At 47.1% G+C, this 15379-nt stretch overlaps 1 protein-coding gene across 5 annotated transcripts in view; it reads right to left on the bottom strand.

The window, feature by feature from the left end:
- The window catches only part of LOC118541021 (phospholipase A and acyltransferase 3), a 33152-nt gene extending 20251 nt beyond the window's left edge, over nt 1-12901 (bottom strand). Inside the window, exons 1-2 of one of the 5 annotated variants that reach the window (XM_078057879.1) lie at nt 12742-12901; nt 12212-12289 (exon numbers count right to left, since the gene is read on the bottom strand). In XM_078057879.1, coding sequence (XP_077914005.1) covers nt 12212-12289; nt 12742-12811 — 148 coding nt within the window. In that variant the 5' untranslated portion in view covers nt 12812-12901. Of the gene's footprint in view, nt 1-12211; nt 12290-12507; nt 12650-12705 lie in introns of those variants that run through there. The other 4 variants (XM_078057878.1, XM_036100426.2, XM_036100428.2 and 1 more) reach the window with 4 other exon arrangements.
- Nucleotides 12902-15379: the final 2478 nt, after the last annotated feature.

Below are 15379 nucleotides of genomic sequence, written 5' to 3'. Positions count from 1 at the left end.
TTATTTTTTAAAAATACTTTTAAGGATTTATTTTAAAGTGAGAGTGAGAGAGAGCATGGGGGTGGGGGAGAGGGGCAGAGGGAGAGAGAGAGAGAGAGAATCTCAAGCAGACTCCTCGCTGAGCGCAGAGCCCGACACGGGGCTCAATCTCAGGATCCTGAGATCATGACCTGAGCCGAAACCAAGAGCAGGTTGCTTTACCGACTAAGCCACCAAGGCGCCCCGAGCTTGAAGTTTTTTAATTGGAAAAGGTGTATATTATCTGTCACCAAAACCTCTTGAAACCATCTCCCACCTGGAACCTGTAAATATGACCATGTTAATGATGCTTAAAAATCAGTAACATTTATATATACATATAAAAAACCATAAATAAATTTTATTTATTTTCTTTTTTTTTATTATGTTATGTCACCATACAGTACATCATTAGTTTTTGATGTACTGTTCCATGATTCATTGTTTGTGTGTAACACCCAGTGCTCCATGCAGTACGTGCCCCCCTTAATACCCATCACCAGGCTAACCCATCACCCACCCCCCTCCCCTCTGAAACCCTCAGTTTGTTTCTCAGAGTCCATCGTCTCTCATGGTTCGTCTCCCCCTCCGGTTTCCCCCCCTTCATTTTTCCCTTCCTTCTCCTAATGTCCTCCATGCTATTCCTTATGTTCCACAAATAAGTGAAACCATTTGATAATTAACTTTCTCTGCTTGACTTATTTCACTTAGCATAATCTCCTCCAGTCCCATCCATGTTGATGTAAAAGTTGGGTATTCATCCTTTCTGATGGCTGAGTAATATTCCGTTGTATATATGGACCACATCTTCTTTATCCATTCGTCTGTTGAAGGGCATCTCGGCTCTTTCCACAGTTTGGCTATTGCGGACATTGCTGCTATGGACATTGGGGAGCATATGGCCCTTCTTTTCACTACATCTGTGTCTTTGAGGTAAATACCCAGTAGTGTAATTGCTGGGTCATAGGGTAGCTCTATTTTTAATTTTCTGAGGAAACTCCACACTGTTTTCCAAAGTGGCTGTACCAACTTGCATTCCCACCAACAGTGTAAGAGGGTTCCCCTTTCTCCACAACCTCTCCAACATTTGTTGTTTCTTGCCTTGTCAATTTTTGCCATTCTAACTGGTGAAGGTGGTATCTCAGTGTGGTTTTGATTTGAATTTCCCTGTTGGCTAATGATGATGAACATTTTTTCATGTGTCTGTTAGCCATTTGTATGTCTTCTTCAGAGAAGTGTCTGTTCATGTCTTCTGCCCATTTTTTGACTTGATTATTTGTTTTTTGGGTGTTGAGTTTGAGAAGTTCTTTATAGATCTTGGATATCATCCCTTTGTCTGTAGTGTCATTAGCAAATATCTTCTCCCATTCTGTGGGTTGCCTCTTTGTTTTGTTGACTAAAACCATAAATAAATTTTAAAATAATATAGATACATATATATCAGATCTTAGAATAAAGACACTCAAAGGATAAAAGCCACAAAGGAAAAGGGTAAAAGGTTTTACAATTTAAAAAATGTTAAAGGTCTTATTATTAGAAGTTTCTATCATTGCCTGTTATGTTCATGCTCCCTTTTAAGGGAAAATGATTGCCCACAGTCCCAGTTGCCTACCATATTTCATACCCTGTGACCACGCCTCCCACCTCAGCCAGCTGGACCTGAAGAAGGCAAGCAGGTCTCATCCTATGAACCTCCACATGTCCTTAAACTAAAACTAAAACTAAAACTAAAATTTCTTTACTTGAGCTAGCTTAAGTGGGTTGCTTGTTACTTACAGCCAAATGAGCCAGACATTCTATGCATTGGAAAAAAACAAAATAAAACACCACAAACTACCATGATCAACTGGAAGAAAATGACAGAAAAACAGTTAATATCTTTAATATATAAAGAATTTTTATGAACCAATAAAAAAGATGTAAATACCAAAATAGAAAAAAGTAGACAAAGGGCATGATAAGTAATTTAAAAAGAAGAAATATATATGACCACTAATATAAGTAAACATATTCTACCTCACTAGTAATCAAGTAAATGCAAATTAAAAACTGGTTTTGGGGGGAAATTAAAATACCAATATTAAATATAAGAAAAGATAAACACATACCATCATTCATTGCTGATGCAAATAAAAATCAGTATAACTTTTCTGAAAGGCAATTTGGCAATCTGTCTCACTAACCTTAAAAATATTCATACTCTTTGACCCAATTTCCATTTATAGACCAGATCTTAAGGAAATAATCTGAAATGCCCACAAAAGTTGTCCATCAAAAAGTGACATCCAATGGCAAAACATCAGATACCTAAAAATCCTACATAAAAAGATTTTATTCTTGCCATATTTATATACTAGGATACTATATGTTATGTTTTAAAGTTTTATTTTAAAAGAATACTTAATGATAATAAATGCCCATTACATAATGGTTAATGAAAAAGCTTTATACAAAATAGTATATTTTTTAAACTTTGTTTAAAAAAGAAAGCACGTAAAGAAAAGTTGTGGAAATACACCAAAATGTAAACTGTTTATTACCAGTCGGTGACATCTGGGGTATTAATTTTCTTTTTAATTCTTTTCTAGTTTTCCAAAATGTTTATTTTTTTTTTAAAGATTTTATTTATTTGTCAGAGAGCAAGAGAGCACACACACACAAGCAGGGGGAGCAGCAGAGAGAGAAGCAGACTCCCCGCTGAGCAGGGAGTCTGATGCGGGACTCGATCTCAGGACTCCACGATCATGACCTGAGCCGAAGGCAGTAGCTTAACCAACTGAGCCACCCAGGTGCCCTCCAAAATGTTTAAATATACGTATATTCATTTTAGAATCACACACACACACAACACAAAACCTGACAAACATCAGTGTGTTCAATTTGGGGTAATCTACACCATTACTACTCTGTAACAAAATAAATACACACGACAAAAAGACTAGAAAGATATACACCAACATCTTCACAGAGAATCCCTCTGGGTGCTGGGATGGTTACTGGAATTGTTTTGCTTCCTTCTCTTTATCTGTATTTTCCAGCTTTCCTGCAATGAGTGTTTTTAAGTTCATAGCATGCTTCCCGACATTGTATTAAGAAACATTTTCAAACATACAATTTAAAGTCTCAAGCGTTCAAAACTGAAAGCGTTGTTTAGTGAATATCTGTATACCCAACCACTTAGATGCCACTCTTGTGTTACTGCATTTGCTTTATCACAAATATGCCCATCTACTCATTCCACCTGCCACTCTTGTGTTACTGCATTTGCTTTATCACAAATATGCCCATCTACTCATTCCACCTGCCACTCTTGTGTTACTGCATTTGCTTTATCACAAATATGCCCATCTACTCATTCCACCTGCCACTCTTGTGTTACTGCATTTGCTTTATCACAAATATGCCCATCTACTCATTCCACCTGCCACTCTTGTGTTACTGCATTTGCTTTATCACAAATATGCCCATCTACTCATTCCACCTGCCACTCTTGTGTTACTGCATTTGCTTTATCACAAATATGCCCATCTACTCATTCCACCTGCCACTCTTGTGTTACTGCATTTGCTTTATCACAAATATGCCCATCTACTCATTCCACCTGCCACTCTTGTGTTACTGCATTTGCTTTATCACAAATATGCCCATCTACTCATTCCACCTGCCACTCTTGTGTTACTGCATTTGCTTTATCACAAATATGCCCATCTACTCATTCCACCTGCCACTCTTGTGTTACTGCATTTGCTTTATCACAAATATGCCCATCTACTCATTCCACCTGCCACTCTTGTGTTACTGCATTTGCTTTATCACAAATATGCCCATCTACTCATTCCACCTGCCACTCTTGTGTTACTGCATTTGCTTTATCACAAATATGCCCATCTACTCATTCCACCTGCCACTCTTGTGTTACTGCATTTGCTTTATCACAAATATGCCCATCTACTCATTCCACCTGCCACTCTTGTGTTACTGCATTTGCTTTATCACAAATATGCCCATCTACTCATTCCACCTGCCACTCTTGTGTTACTGCATTTGCTTTATCACAAATATGCCCATCTACTCATTCCACCTGCCAAGTATCTTTAAACTCTTCTTTTAAACTCAAATGACCGGCGTTCTGGGAAAAGCAGAGGGAGTGGGGACAATGACAAAGGCAATAATGGTGTGCGATGTGCTCTAACTCTGCTCTAGAACCCACTGGGTTCCTGACCCCGAGCCTGCAGCCTTCATCCCCAGCTGTGGTTCTCGGACACGAGCCTGCGCACAAATTAGAGGAGAGGGGCTTGCTGGCGTGCTTGCAGAATCACCGTGCACTTTTAACAAATACTCTGCCCCGCCCTAGGGCAGTGGTGTAAGCGGCCACCCCTTGAGAATCCCTTCACCTTGGGCATGCCCACCTCTGCCTGGGAGGGTCAGGGGACTCATTCACTTGCTCCTTCACCCAACAGATGCTCACAGAGCTAGATGCCAGGCACCAACCTGGGCACCTGCGCTGTGTCCATGATCAAAGTAAAGATCCCTGCCTTCATGAGCTTTTGCTCAGTACCAGGGAGAGAGACAGAAATTTTTTTTAGTTTATTTGAAGCCTCAGTAAATAAGTAAATCATCCAGAACATTGGAAGAGATACCGAATAAAAACAAAAAAGAAAGAAAATGTAGAGCAGTGTTAAAGGAGCTGGAGGGGACGGGGTGGGGGCAGAGACTGCAATATTAAATGAGGGGTCAGGGAAGGCAGACAGTGGGCCCTGCAGAGATCTGGAACATCCAGGCAGAGGGAACAGCCTGAGCAATGGCCCCAGGTGGGAGGTGTTTGAGGAGCAGCCCGGAGGCCAGTGTGGCTGGAGTGGAGGAGGTGAAGGAGGAGAGGTGTTGAATGCAGGATGGAGAGTGGTGTGGATGGCTCAGACGAGACGGGGCAGTGGGGATGACAAGTAACGGGTTCTGGATTTCTATGAAGGTCAAACCAACAGGATTTGCTGATGGAATGAGGTGGGGCGTGAAGGAAAGTGGAGTCAAAGATCACCCCAGGGTTTCTGGCCAGAGCAAGTGGGAGGCAGGATGAGCAGGCTGCGGACAGAGCAGGCTAGGGAGGAGCGGGTGCCCCTGCTTGGGGCGCTGGGGTTAACCGGGCTCCGCGGAGCCAAGTGGAGAGGCCAGGGAGGCAGCTGAATACGGGCCTCTGGAGGTCAGGAGTGCGCTCTAGGGTGAGGGTCATGGTGGCCTTTATGAGTGCAGCTCCTATCAGAGTTGGACACCAAAGTCCGGCTGAATGGGCGTAAGGGAGGAGGGGGAGAGGAGCCGCAGATGATACTAGAAAAGGCAGCACCTGAGATTTTTGTTGAAGTCCTGAAAGGCGAGAGGGACCGTGTATGCGCTATAGGTAGAATTCAAATCCGAATCCTATACTCTTAACCCTCACATCCTCCGGCAATTAGAGAAGGTGGTGAGGAGGGAGTGGCCTTAAGGGGGATGATGGAGACAGGGAAGCAGGGGTGCGGGGCAGACTGAAGCAGAAGCACAGCTGTGAGGGGATCTCTCGGTGCCCGTGGGGGCATTTTTTTAAAAGCTTCCAGGTGGTTCTACCGTGCAGCCTGGAGTGAGAACCAGGGGAGAGGGTGTCTGAGGGGAGAGAGCCGTGACCCTGAACATCAGGCTGAGATGAGCAGACATACCTCATTTTGCAGGTGGGGAAACTGAGGCTAAGGGAGATGAGGTCGCTTACCCAGAGTCAGCCTGAAAATGGCAACGGGGCAGCTGGAGCCCCAGCCTCTTCCCCCACTGCAGGGAGAAAGGAGACAGCCGAGCCCTCCAGCAGACAACTCCGTCTGCAGCCCCTGCATAGTCATCCACATTCACCCCTGTAGCTCCGATCCAGTTTGAGACCCTCAGCTGTGGGCGCTGGACAGGACCAGAGAGCACAGCGACAGCACTTGCAGAAGAATTTTCAACCCAAGCGGTGAAACAAAACAAAAGGAATGTGTTTCTCGGGGCGCCTGGCTGGCTCAGTCAGTGGAATGTGCGACTCTGGGGTCGTGAGTTCGAGCCCCATGTTGGGAGGGGAGCCTACTTAAAAAAAATAAATAAAATAGATGTTTTAAAAAAGAATCTTTTTCTTTAATTCAAGGCCACTACGGAAGTGCTCCAACTCACACACATCTGGCCCCATTTAGCCTCATCGGTCAGAGCTTTGCAATTTTGGTTTTTTTTTGTTTTTTTTTTTTTTGACAGAGAGAGACACAGCAAGAGAGGGAACACAAGCAGGGGGAATGGGAGAGGGAGAAGCAGGCTTCCCGCGGAGCAGGGAGCCCGATGCGGGGCTCGATCCCAGGACCCTGGGATCATGACCTGAGCCGAAGGCAGACGCTTAACGACTGAGCCACCCAGGCGCCCCGCAATTTTGGTTTTTTTGAATGAAATATTTCAGATGTACAAAAAAACACAGGAAGTAGGCTACTGAGCATGACTCATGAGCATGTCTAAATCCAGATGGCTTTCGTTTTCATTAAAAAGCCTACTGACTACAGCTTTGGGGCTCCAGAGCCAGACAGCGTGGGTTCAAATTTGGGCTCTGCTACTTCCTAACTGGACAGCCTTGGACAAGTTACCCAACTTCTCCCAGCCTCGGTTTCCCCAGCTGTAAAATGGAATAACTCATGGGGTTGTCCTGAGGATCAAATAGGTTAATACCTACAAAACACTCAGCAAATACCGCCTGGCACAAAGGAAGACTTCTGTACACGGCAGTTTTTGCTGCCCCTCTCCTTGGGTATGTTTTCGGTATGTTTGATTTGGAAAGTTCTCAGTTCCAGGACCAGCTGGAGATGCCGTGGAGATTGGGAAACCCAGCCTGAGAGCAGGTTCTCCTTGTTCCCAAAATCACATGTTGTGGGGAGTGTGGAAATTCCAATCTCAGCCCCTTCATTCCTGATGCTCTGGGGAAACTCCTGGAAAATTACAAGGTCCAGTGTGGATGCCAAGAGGGGACTCTCCAGCAAAGAGCTGGGACTTCGGTACCAAGGTTCGAGGAAGAGAAGAAACCTGTGAGGGGGTGGGCATCAATCCTGTCTATCCAAGGCTGCGTTTTCAGAAGCAGAGCCCATGTCCACCCAAGATTCTGCCCCTCTCTGCTCTACCGCTGTGTGACCTTCAGGAGTCCCTGAACCTCTCTGAGCTTCTCTGGTACAATGGGGCCATGCAGACCCATGCAGCAGAGTCTATGTGAGGAATAAATGCGATCATGGGGCAAAAGCTGTAAAACCAAGTACCTGGGAGAGGGTTGAGACCCTGTGCCCCGGGCTGGGTGCATGCAGGAAGCATGACCGGAGGCCTGACTGCCCACACCCCCCAGCCTCAGCCCCAGAGAGAAGGTAGAGGAGGGACTGGGCTGATGTATCGCCTCTTCCCTTGCCAGTTGCTGGGAGAGGAACAGGGGCAGCTCCAACGGGTTCCAGGTCCAGCCCCTGTGGCCCCAAAGGTCATGAGCAGCCTAGAAAAAGGAGGCAAAACTTATGGGGCCTCCCAGGTTCTTGACCTCCAGGCCCGAGGCCGGTGTGATGTATGAGTCCAGCCTCACTCCACATGAATCAGGACTGCCTCCTAACTCATCTGGAAACCACCACGGCCACCGCCGCCACCGGGCACCTCGCACACACGAGTTATCTGGAATTCTTCACAGCTGCCCTATTTTTTACAAGTCAGGAAACAGCGCAGAGATGGGAAGTAACTTGCCCAAGTTCTCAGAGCTCCCCAAGAAGCCGGGCCAGGATTCCACTGTAGGTCTTCCTGAATCCAAGGGCCGAATTCTTTCCACTATACCCAGGAGCTCGCATGCAGGTACTGACTTCCGGTAACAACCTGCAAGGTGAGCTTTGCCTCTACATCATGCTTCTCTAGGCCACAAATGCCCTTGGCTATTCACTGGCAAAGTCCTACTGATCCTTCAAGAGGACACTCCAGCAAACAGTGTTGCTGCCGCTTCCACGGGCGACGGCCCGGTTTTCTCGGGGGACTATAATTGTTGAGCTGAGCCCATGGGAACAGTGATCAGGCTCCATGCCCAGCCCACCAGCCACACCCAGCAACCAGCCTGGCACGTAGTAGTGTTCTCACCGGAGGTTTGCAGCCTCCAGGAAGCCCAGCCCTGACAGGGCCCCTCTGGAATGGGGATGACTCCCTGCAGGGCCTGGAGCTCTCGTCCCTGCCCCTTAGCACCTTAACAAGCACTGCAGAGATCTGTCAGAACATCAGGCGACCTGAGAGGCTCACAAAGTTGTCACAAGGGAGTCCAGAGTCAGAGATCAGAGTAGGCCCATCAGTGTCCTCCTATTGAGACAGAGCAGGAACTGGACTCACGTCCCTTCAACCCTGACCGTGAAATCCAGAACTCCCTGGGGGCCTTCGTAAGGAAAGAAAAAAAAAGCTAAAACTCTGTGCCTCTTGAGGAGCCCACCTTGCAGGAATTCAGAGGGAAGGCGCTTACTGAAGGGAGGATGTTTACTACAAAGACTGGCCAAGACCAGACCAAACCAGTCTGCACCAAGATGGGCAGATCCCAGTGCTGAACTCTCACAGACTTGTCTTCTCATTATAATACTCAAAAATCAGGCCAAGGGGGTGGAGACTTAACATGCTAATTAGACATGGGACACAGGAAGAAGCATGACCTTTAAGTGCAAAGGTGTGAATAAATCCTCCACTACGTGCTTCCAAGGCACCCTTTCCCCACCTACGTTTCTTTTACAAACCCTCCCTGACCTCTCCTCCGGGGAGTCAGAGAATTCTTTCCTTCTGCCGCCTCCCTTGTGCTTGAGCACAAAGCCCAGTAAAGCCTTGCCTGCAGCTTCTGGTTGGCCTCTTACTGATTTCTGTTGTTTAGAGGACCCAAGGGCCCAGTTCAGTTACCGATATTCTGGAGCCTCAGTTTCACTCTGGATATGCACTTCCCCAGCAGCTAGCCACAGGTTTAAGGACAGCAGGGCTGGAGAAGCAGAGGCAAATTTGGCCCGCTTGTTCTAAGCAAATTTGGAACATGGAGAGGAGAGAATGGTCAGCTCTGGCACTGACCAGGAAGAGTCACAGGCTTGACTAAAGGACTCAGAGAAAAGGGGAGCCCTCGTACACTGTTGGTAGGAATGCGAGCTGGTGCGGCCACTCTGGAAAACAGTATGGACGTTCCTCAAAAAGTTGAAAATAGAGCTACCCTATGACCCAGCAATTGCACTACTGGGTATTTACCCCAAAGACACAAAGGTAGGGATCCGAAGGGGCTCCTGCACCCCGATGTTTATAGCAGCAATGTCCACAATAGCCAAACTATGGAAAGAGCCCAGATGTCCATCGACAGATGAATGGATAAAAAGATGTGGGATATGTATACAACGGAATATTATGCAGCCATCAAAAAAATGAAATCTTGCCATTTGCAACGACGTGGATGGGACTAGAGGGTATTATGCTAAACTAAATAAGTCAATTAGAGAAAGACAATTATCATATGATCTCACTGATATGAGGAATTTGAGAAACAAGATAGAGGATCATAGGGGAAGAGAGGAAAAAATAAAACAAGACGAAATCAGAGAGGGAGACAAACCATAAGAGACTCTTAATCTCAGGAAACAAACTGAGGGTTGCAGGAGGGGAGGTGGGTGTGGGGATGGGGTCACTGGGTGATGGGCATTAAGGAGGGCATGCGATGTAATGAGCACTGGGTGTTATACGCAACTGATGAATCACTGACCTCTACCTCTGAAACTAATAATACATTATGTTAATTAATTGAATTTAAATAAAAATAAAGTACTCAGAGAAACACGGGCTGGACAGTAGACAGGCAGGCTCTCCATCCCAAGGAGGTCCATACAGCTGCTCTAATAAGAAATGACATTTGTCAAGCTCTAAGAGGCAGGCAGCCACACACTCAAAAGAGTGGGGAGGTGGGAGCTATATTCCTTGGGTGCAAATAGGAATAAGTTGTCTGTAGAAATTTTTAAAACAATAAGAACACACCTTGGGGCGCCTGGGTGTCTCAGTCGGGTAAGCGTCTGCCTTCAGCTCAGGTCATGATCTCAGGGTCCTGGGATGGAGCCCCACATCGGGCTCTCTGCTCAGTGGGGAGTCTGCTTCTCCCTCTCCCACTCCCCCTGCTTGTGTTCCCTCTCTCGTTGTGTCTTTAAAAAAAAAAAAACTTTGTCTTCTACATGGAAGTTCGATCAGAGAACACCCAGTTCTATAGTCTGCGGACACACAGACTTAGCTACTGTTCCAACAGAAAGTTCCAAGTGGCTCAGAGGGGTTCGAGCTCACACTGGGCACGGTTCATGTGCCGACTCTCAAGGTCCTACATTTTCCTATGTGTCAACACAGAAGACAGAAGAGTCAGCTCTCCCTGTGCCAGAAGAAACTAAAAGAGAAGTGGATCCCTTTCACCGAGAACTAGACTCATTCTAAAGCAATGGATTAAATAAATATCAGTGCCCACTATCACTCAACCATTTTCTCTGATTTCTTCAGAAGAAGGAAAACTTGGGAGAATTTCACCAAATAAGATTAAAAACTTATGATTAATTTTCTGGTGATGATGTTTTAGTGAAAATGTTTCACATGTGGAGATATTTAAAAGGCACTAGATTGATTTTTTTTTAAGACACAGTATTGCAATTTCTGGAATTTATTCTGAAATGTGATTTTTATGAATCTCTGACAAACCTCTCCTAATGTTTAAGACTTTCCCTAGTTGTATATCTGTGGTTTCATGTAGAGGAGCTTTTGAAATTAAAATTAATAAAAAGCGCTCTTCAGTCAGCTGTGAACAAAGATGGATGGACAAATCAAGCTCAGCTGAATACGGAACATGAATATGCAAAGATCAATCTTGACAAAGTCACGGACCACTTTCCAGAAGTAAAAGTTCCAAAACAGAAACTGTCATGTTGCTATTATTCGTGACTGTGACCAACCTACATGCAAGAGTGAGCTTTCTTTCAAAACTACATTCATGCAATTAAAAACGTTTTAAAAAGATTTTATCTTTAAGCAATCTCTACAACATGGGGCTCAAACCCACAACCCTGAGATCAAGAGTCACAGGCTCCGCTCACTGAGCCAGCCAGGTGCCCCAAATTAAAAACTCCCAATCCATTACTTTTTCCTATTTTTCTCCATAATATTTACCTTCTTTTTCTTTTCTTTTCTTTTCTTTTTTTTTACTTTTGCACTGGCATGATTTCCTATACAAACCTCAATAAAATAAAATTTTCACTGTTTCTTTTCTGGATATTATTACTATCCATTTCATGATTATTATTGAAAACAGTGTTGTCAGATAAAGGAGAGGGATGTTTAAAATGACCACTCAAGGCATCATATACGCCAGGTCCACCCTGATGCCAGTCCCTGTGGCATATTTTGGTGGATTGAAATAATAATAAGAATGAATTGCAGTTGAGCACTTACTATGTGTGGGAAGCACTATTCTGAGCACGTCCTATGTATTAAGTCCTATAATCTTCATTCTGGGGAACCGAGTGGATTTCAGACAGGAAATGCTCAGAACAGCACCCTGCAGGCTTGTGCCCCAACCAAGTGCTGTGTAGGAACACAACCCCAGGTGGGTCTACATCAGTAGCCGGTGCCCTGAATCCCTCAGGGTTCTGCTAGGTTGAAAGGAAGCATTTGCTAAGCCCCTTTATGATTTCTGAACCACAACACAGACTAGAAAAAGTAAAAGTGAAAGCCTAGAAATCGCTGTCAGGGCTGGTCATGGGGTGAGTCAGCTGAAACCAAAAAAGCCCAGAGAAAAGGTCAGACCCAAGCAGGGGCTGGGGCAGCAGGTCCAGCCCCAGACATCTGGCCCAGGAGCCAGTCCGGGATGTTCTGGTCTGACTGGGGGAAGCAGGACAGGGCCTTCCCGGAGCAAGTCGCCCCTTGCTGCCTCCCTCCTCCTGTAGGTCCTGCCTGCCCTGGCATTAATTTCAGACAGGTGCCCAGGCAAGAGTAAGTACTGAGACATCTGGACCAGGAGCAGGCTAACCCACATCCAACACCTTAAGCCCACTGGCTGCAGGAGGTGTGGTCCCACATCCTCCAGGATCCTCACTCTCCAGTAATAACTCAGGCTCCAGGACAATGAGTCCCCACTAAAACACAGCCACCACCCCGGCCCACGCCGACCCACACTTACGATGGACGCGCCCATCTTTTTTCGTCCAGTGGACCCTCAATTTCAGGCTGGAGTTCGGTGTATCTGCTGCGTAAAGCCCTGAGGCAGGGGGAGCAGGGATTCATTATGTCATTAATAGGGAACAGCGTTCCCCGATCCCCAGGGTACCGTGGCTTCTAGCAAGGAGACGGTGCGCGGTTCTCCTCTGACCTTTCCCAGGGCCACCAGCTCACTCTTCGAGGTCCTCGCTACCCCCTCCCTGCCCCTGAACTTGGCCGTGAACTGATGAATCCCTTGAAGGGTCAGGGAAGGCTCACCCGACACCTGAGAGGCGGCGGCGCAGCCGGGGAAGGACGATCAGTGTCGCCTGCTCCCGGTGGCGCTCCCCGCCCGCGGGTGCCAGCGGGCGCGGCTGCTGGCGGGCTGCCCCCTGACTTGTTTACGCCCGCCTCCCCCAACTTCTCCGTCTCCCACTTGGCCGTCCGGGACCTGGAGAGCCACCCTGAGCATCTCACCCTTCCTTAAGTTCGGGAAAGGACCGCTCCACCCACCTCTCGAACTTGGGAGGCAGCGCGCCGCCAAGGGACCGCGTTTAATGGCCGCAGAGGCTCCAGCCAGCATAAGGTCACCCGGCTCCTCCCCGCGCGGCTGACTAATGAGAGCCTCGCAGAGCTCCCAGCCAGGCGGCAGGGACAGCCTGCTCCCGCCTCTGGGTCAGAGGGCCAGGAGACCTCCCATCACCGCCACTCCCCACGCCCTCCTCCACCTAGAGGCCCCTCCCCCCCCCGTGAACCCAGTTCCGGCGCCACCCCCTCCTCACCGATTCCACGCACGCGCTTGGGGCCGCCCAATATTGAAGACCATCTTGTATTAGACTCCATCTGTATACACACCACGCTGGGCTGTAATCAACTGACTTACCTCCTCCATCCGAGTGGGCTTATAGTTTAAAACTATATTAAAGTTGAAAGCCGGCTGAAGGCTTTCAGAGGACCAGCACAAAGAAAGCACTTTTAACTATTGGGTCTTAAGCCATCAGATATCCCCCAAACCGGGTCCACAGCACAAATTCCATGAATGAATGACCAGACACAGGCCCTCCCTGGCACCCGGCTCTGGCTGGACTGTGGCTCCCTAAGAGTGGAACCAGCTCCCGTTCATCTCTCTTCTCCCCACTCCCAGCCAGCCCTACGCCTTGCAGTCGGGACGCTCGGGCCACATCCTGGCCTGCTCACTTGCTGGCTATAGGGGCCAGGACACCACCCTTCACTCTCTGAGCCTCAGTCTATTCATCTCTTAAAAGGAGTGATGATAATACTGGACAACATATAAGATCACATGTAAAAACACATTCCCCAAAGGGAGAGCCACAAATGAAATGATGCTTATAAAGTACTGAGCCTGATGTGTGGCACGTGGTGAATCCTCATCAGGACATGTTGGCTGTTAACACAAGGAAAAGCACGTGCTCATCACATCACCCGTCATTCACCAGCTTCCCAACGGGAGAGTCAGAGGCAACGCAAATACATACCAGAGCTTTATGGGCATTGCTACTCACCCAACAAATTGTTTTTCGTATTAAGCAAGTGACTAGTAAAGCAGCCCAAACCCAAGGTGGAGGGGTTGGGGTTTGAGAACACCAGACTGACTTCTGCTTCTCCTTACTCTCTGCTTTCAGAACTGCCCAGATGTCGATTCCCTTATTTATTTCCCCCTGTGCTGTGCCTGGGAAAACAAAACAGAAAGCATCCTGAGGGATGAGGATGCCAGGAAAGTGATTTTCGCCTTCCACACAGCGCTCAAGAGGAGCTCGGTAAGACAGACCCAGGCCGAGAAGCTATACCACACGATGTTGGTACCGCCACCAAGAAGACTGTCCCCAGGCGCCGCCCCCCCCAAGTCCACCACCGCTGTTCGAGTGGGAGGCCATACCAGGATCAAACCAAGAGCTGACTCCAAAGCCTCTGGTCTTTTCTGCAACCACAGTCACGGAGCCCTGTTCTTCTTGTGGTGGGGGAGGGGTAATAGTCATTATTTTCAATGTCTCCATTTTCTGCCTTCTAAGGAGGACGATTCTCCAGGAGAATCCAGTGTTTTGCAGTCTCTGAGAAAGCAGGAGAAAATGGCTCAGGCTTATGCTGAAGCATGAGACCTTGTGGGGATTCTGAGTGGGTGGGGTAGGAGAGCAGCAAGGCCAGGGGGAGAGAAGGAAAGGGGGAAGGGGAGAGGGGGGAAGGAGAGAGAGGGCAGGCAAGCCACATTTAAAGGAGCAGAATCCATTAGGAGCATTTTGTGTGAACATGAGGGTTTCTGTTGCTTGACATTAACTCTCAAAACCTGAACACTCTTCCGGGGAAAACTCCATCAATGTCAAAACTGAATACAAGCTTGCTTTTTTTTTTTTTTTAAGTAGGCTCTGTGCCCAATGTGGGGCTTGAACTCAAGACCCTGAGATCAAGAGTCACTGCTGACTGAGCCAGTCAGGCACCCCTGAATACAGGCTTTTTAACGTTTATCCAGGCTACTTTGGGGCGGCTTTGTGAATATGCCGATTGTGACCGTTTGACCAGAAAAATCAGGTTTTTATGAAAGAAAAGGAAGGTGAAGTGTAACTTCCTCCTGAATCCCATTTCTGAAACCCCTCAAGTCCTACTAAAGAGAACAAATCCCTATTGAGAGGCTCTGAAGAGCTTCCCCTGCATAAATGTGCAGCATAACCACCATACTTCTCTTTGAAAGAACATTCCTGAAATGGTCCAGGTTTCTCATTCCCCTATGTTTGTTAAATGGAGCAACAGTCCGGGGCACTGGGAACTGTGGTGGACATTTGTTTTTGTTTGTCCAGCAGTCTTTCACTTGGTGACTGTGTGGTTCTAGTGGACCTGCCTAATCACAGTACCACATTACCCTGACTAGAGACACATGTGACCTTGGTCCAGCTATCAGGCCCCAGCCCCCAGGCTACTGCAACTGACCCTGAAGGAACATATGACCCAAGCCAGACCAATCAGAAGCCTTCTCTATATACACACACATTTCTAAATAGGCAGTGGGTTAAAAAAAAAAAAAAAAAAGTCTTTTTCCCCTGGAGACATTAAAGTGGTATGATGTAAGCCTGGAACTGTCTGTGCCTTACCTCCCCGGCAGCATGGGAGAAATCCATCTGCAAAAGCATATAATACACCT

This window comes from Halichoerus grypus, chromosome 11 (genome assembly GCF_964656455.1).
Source record: "Halichoerus grypus chromosome 11, mHalGry1.hap1.1, whole genome shotgun sequence".
NCBI classification, from domain to species: domain Eukaryota; kingdom Metazoa; phylum Chordata; class Mammalia; order Carnivora; family Phocidae; genus Halichoerus; species Halichoerus grypus.
This window is presented reverse-complemented; position numbering and strand designations above follow the sequence as displayed.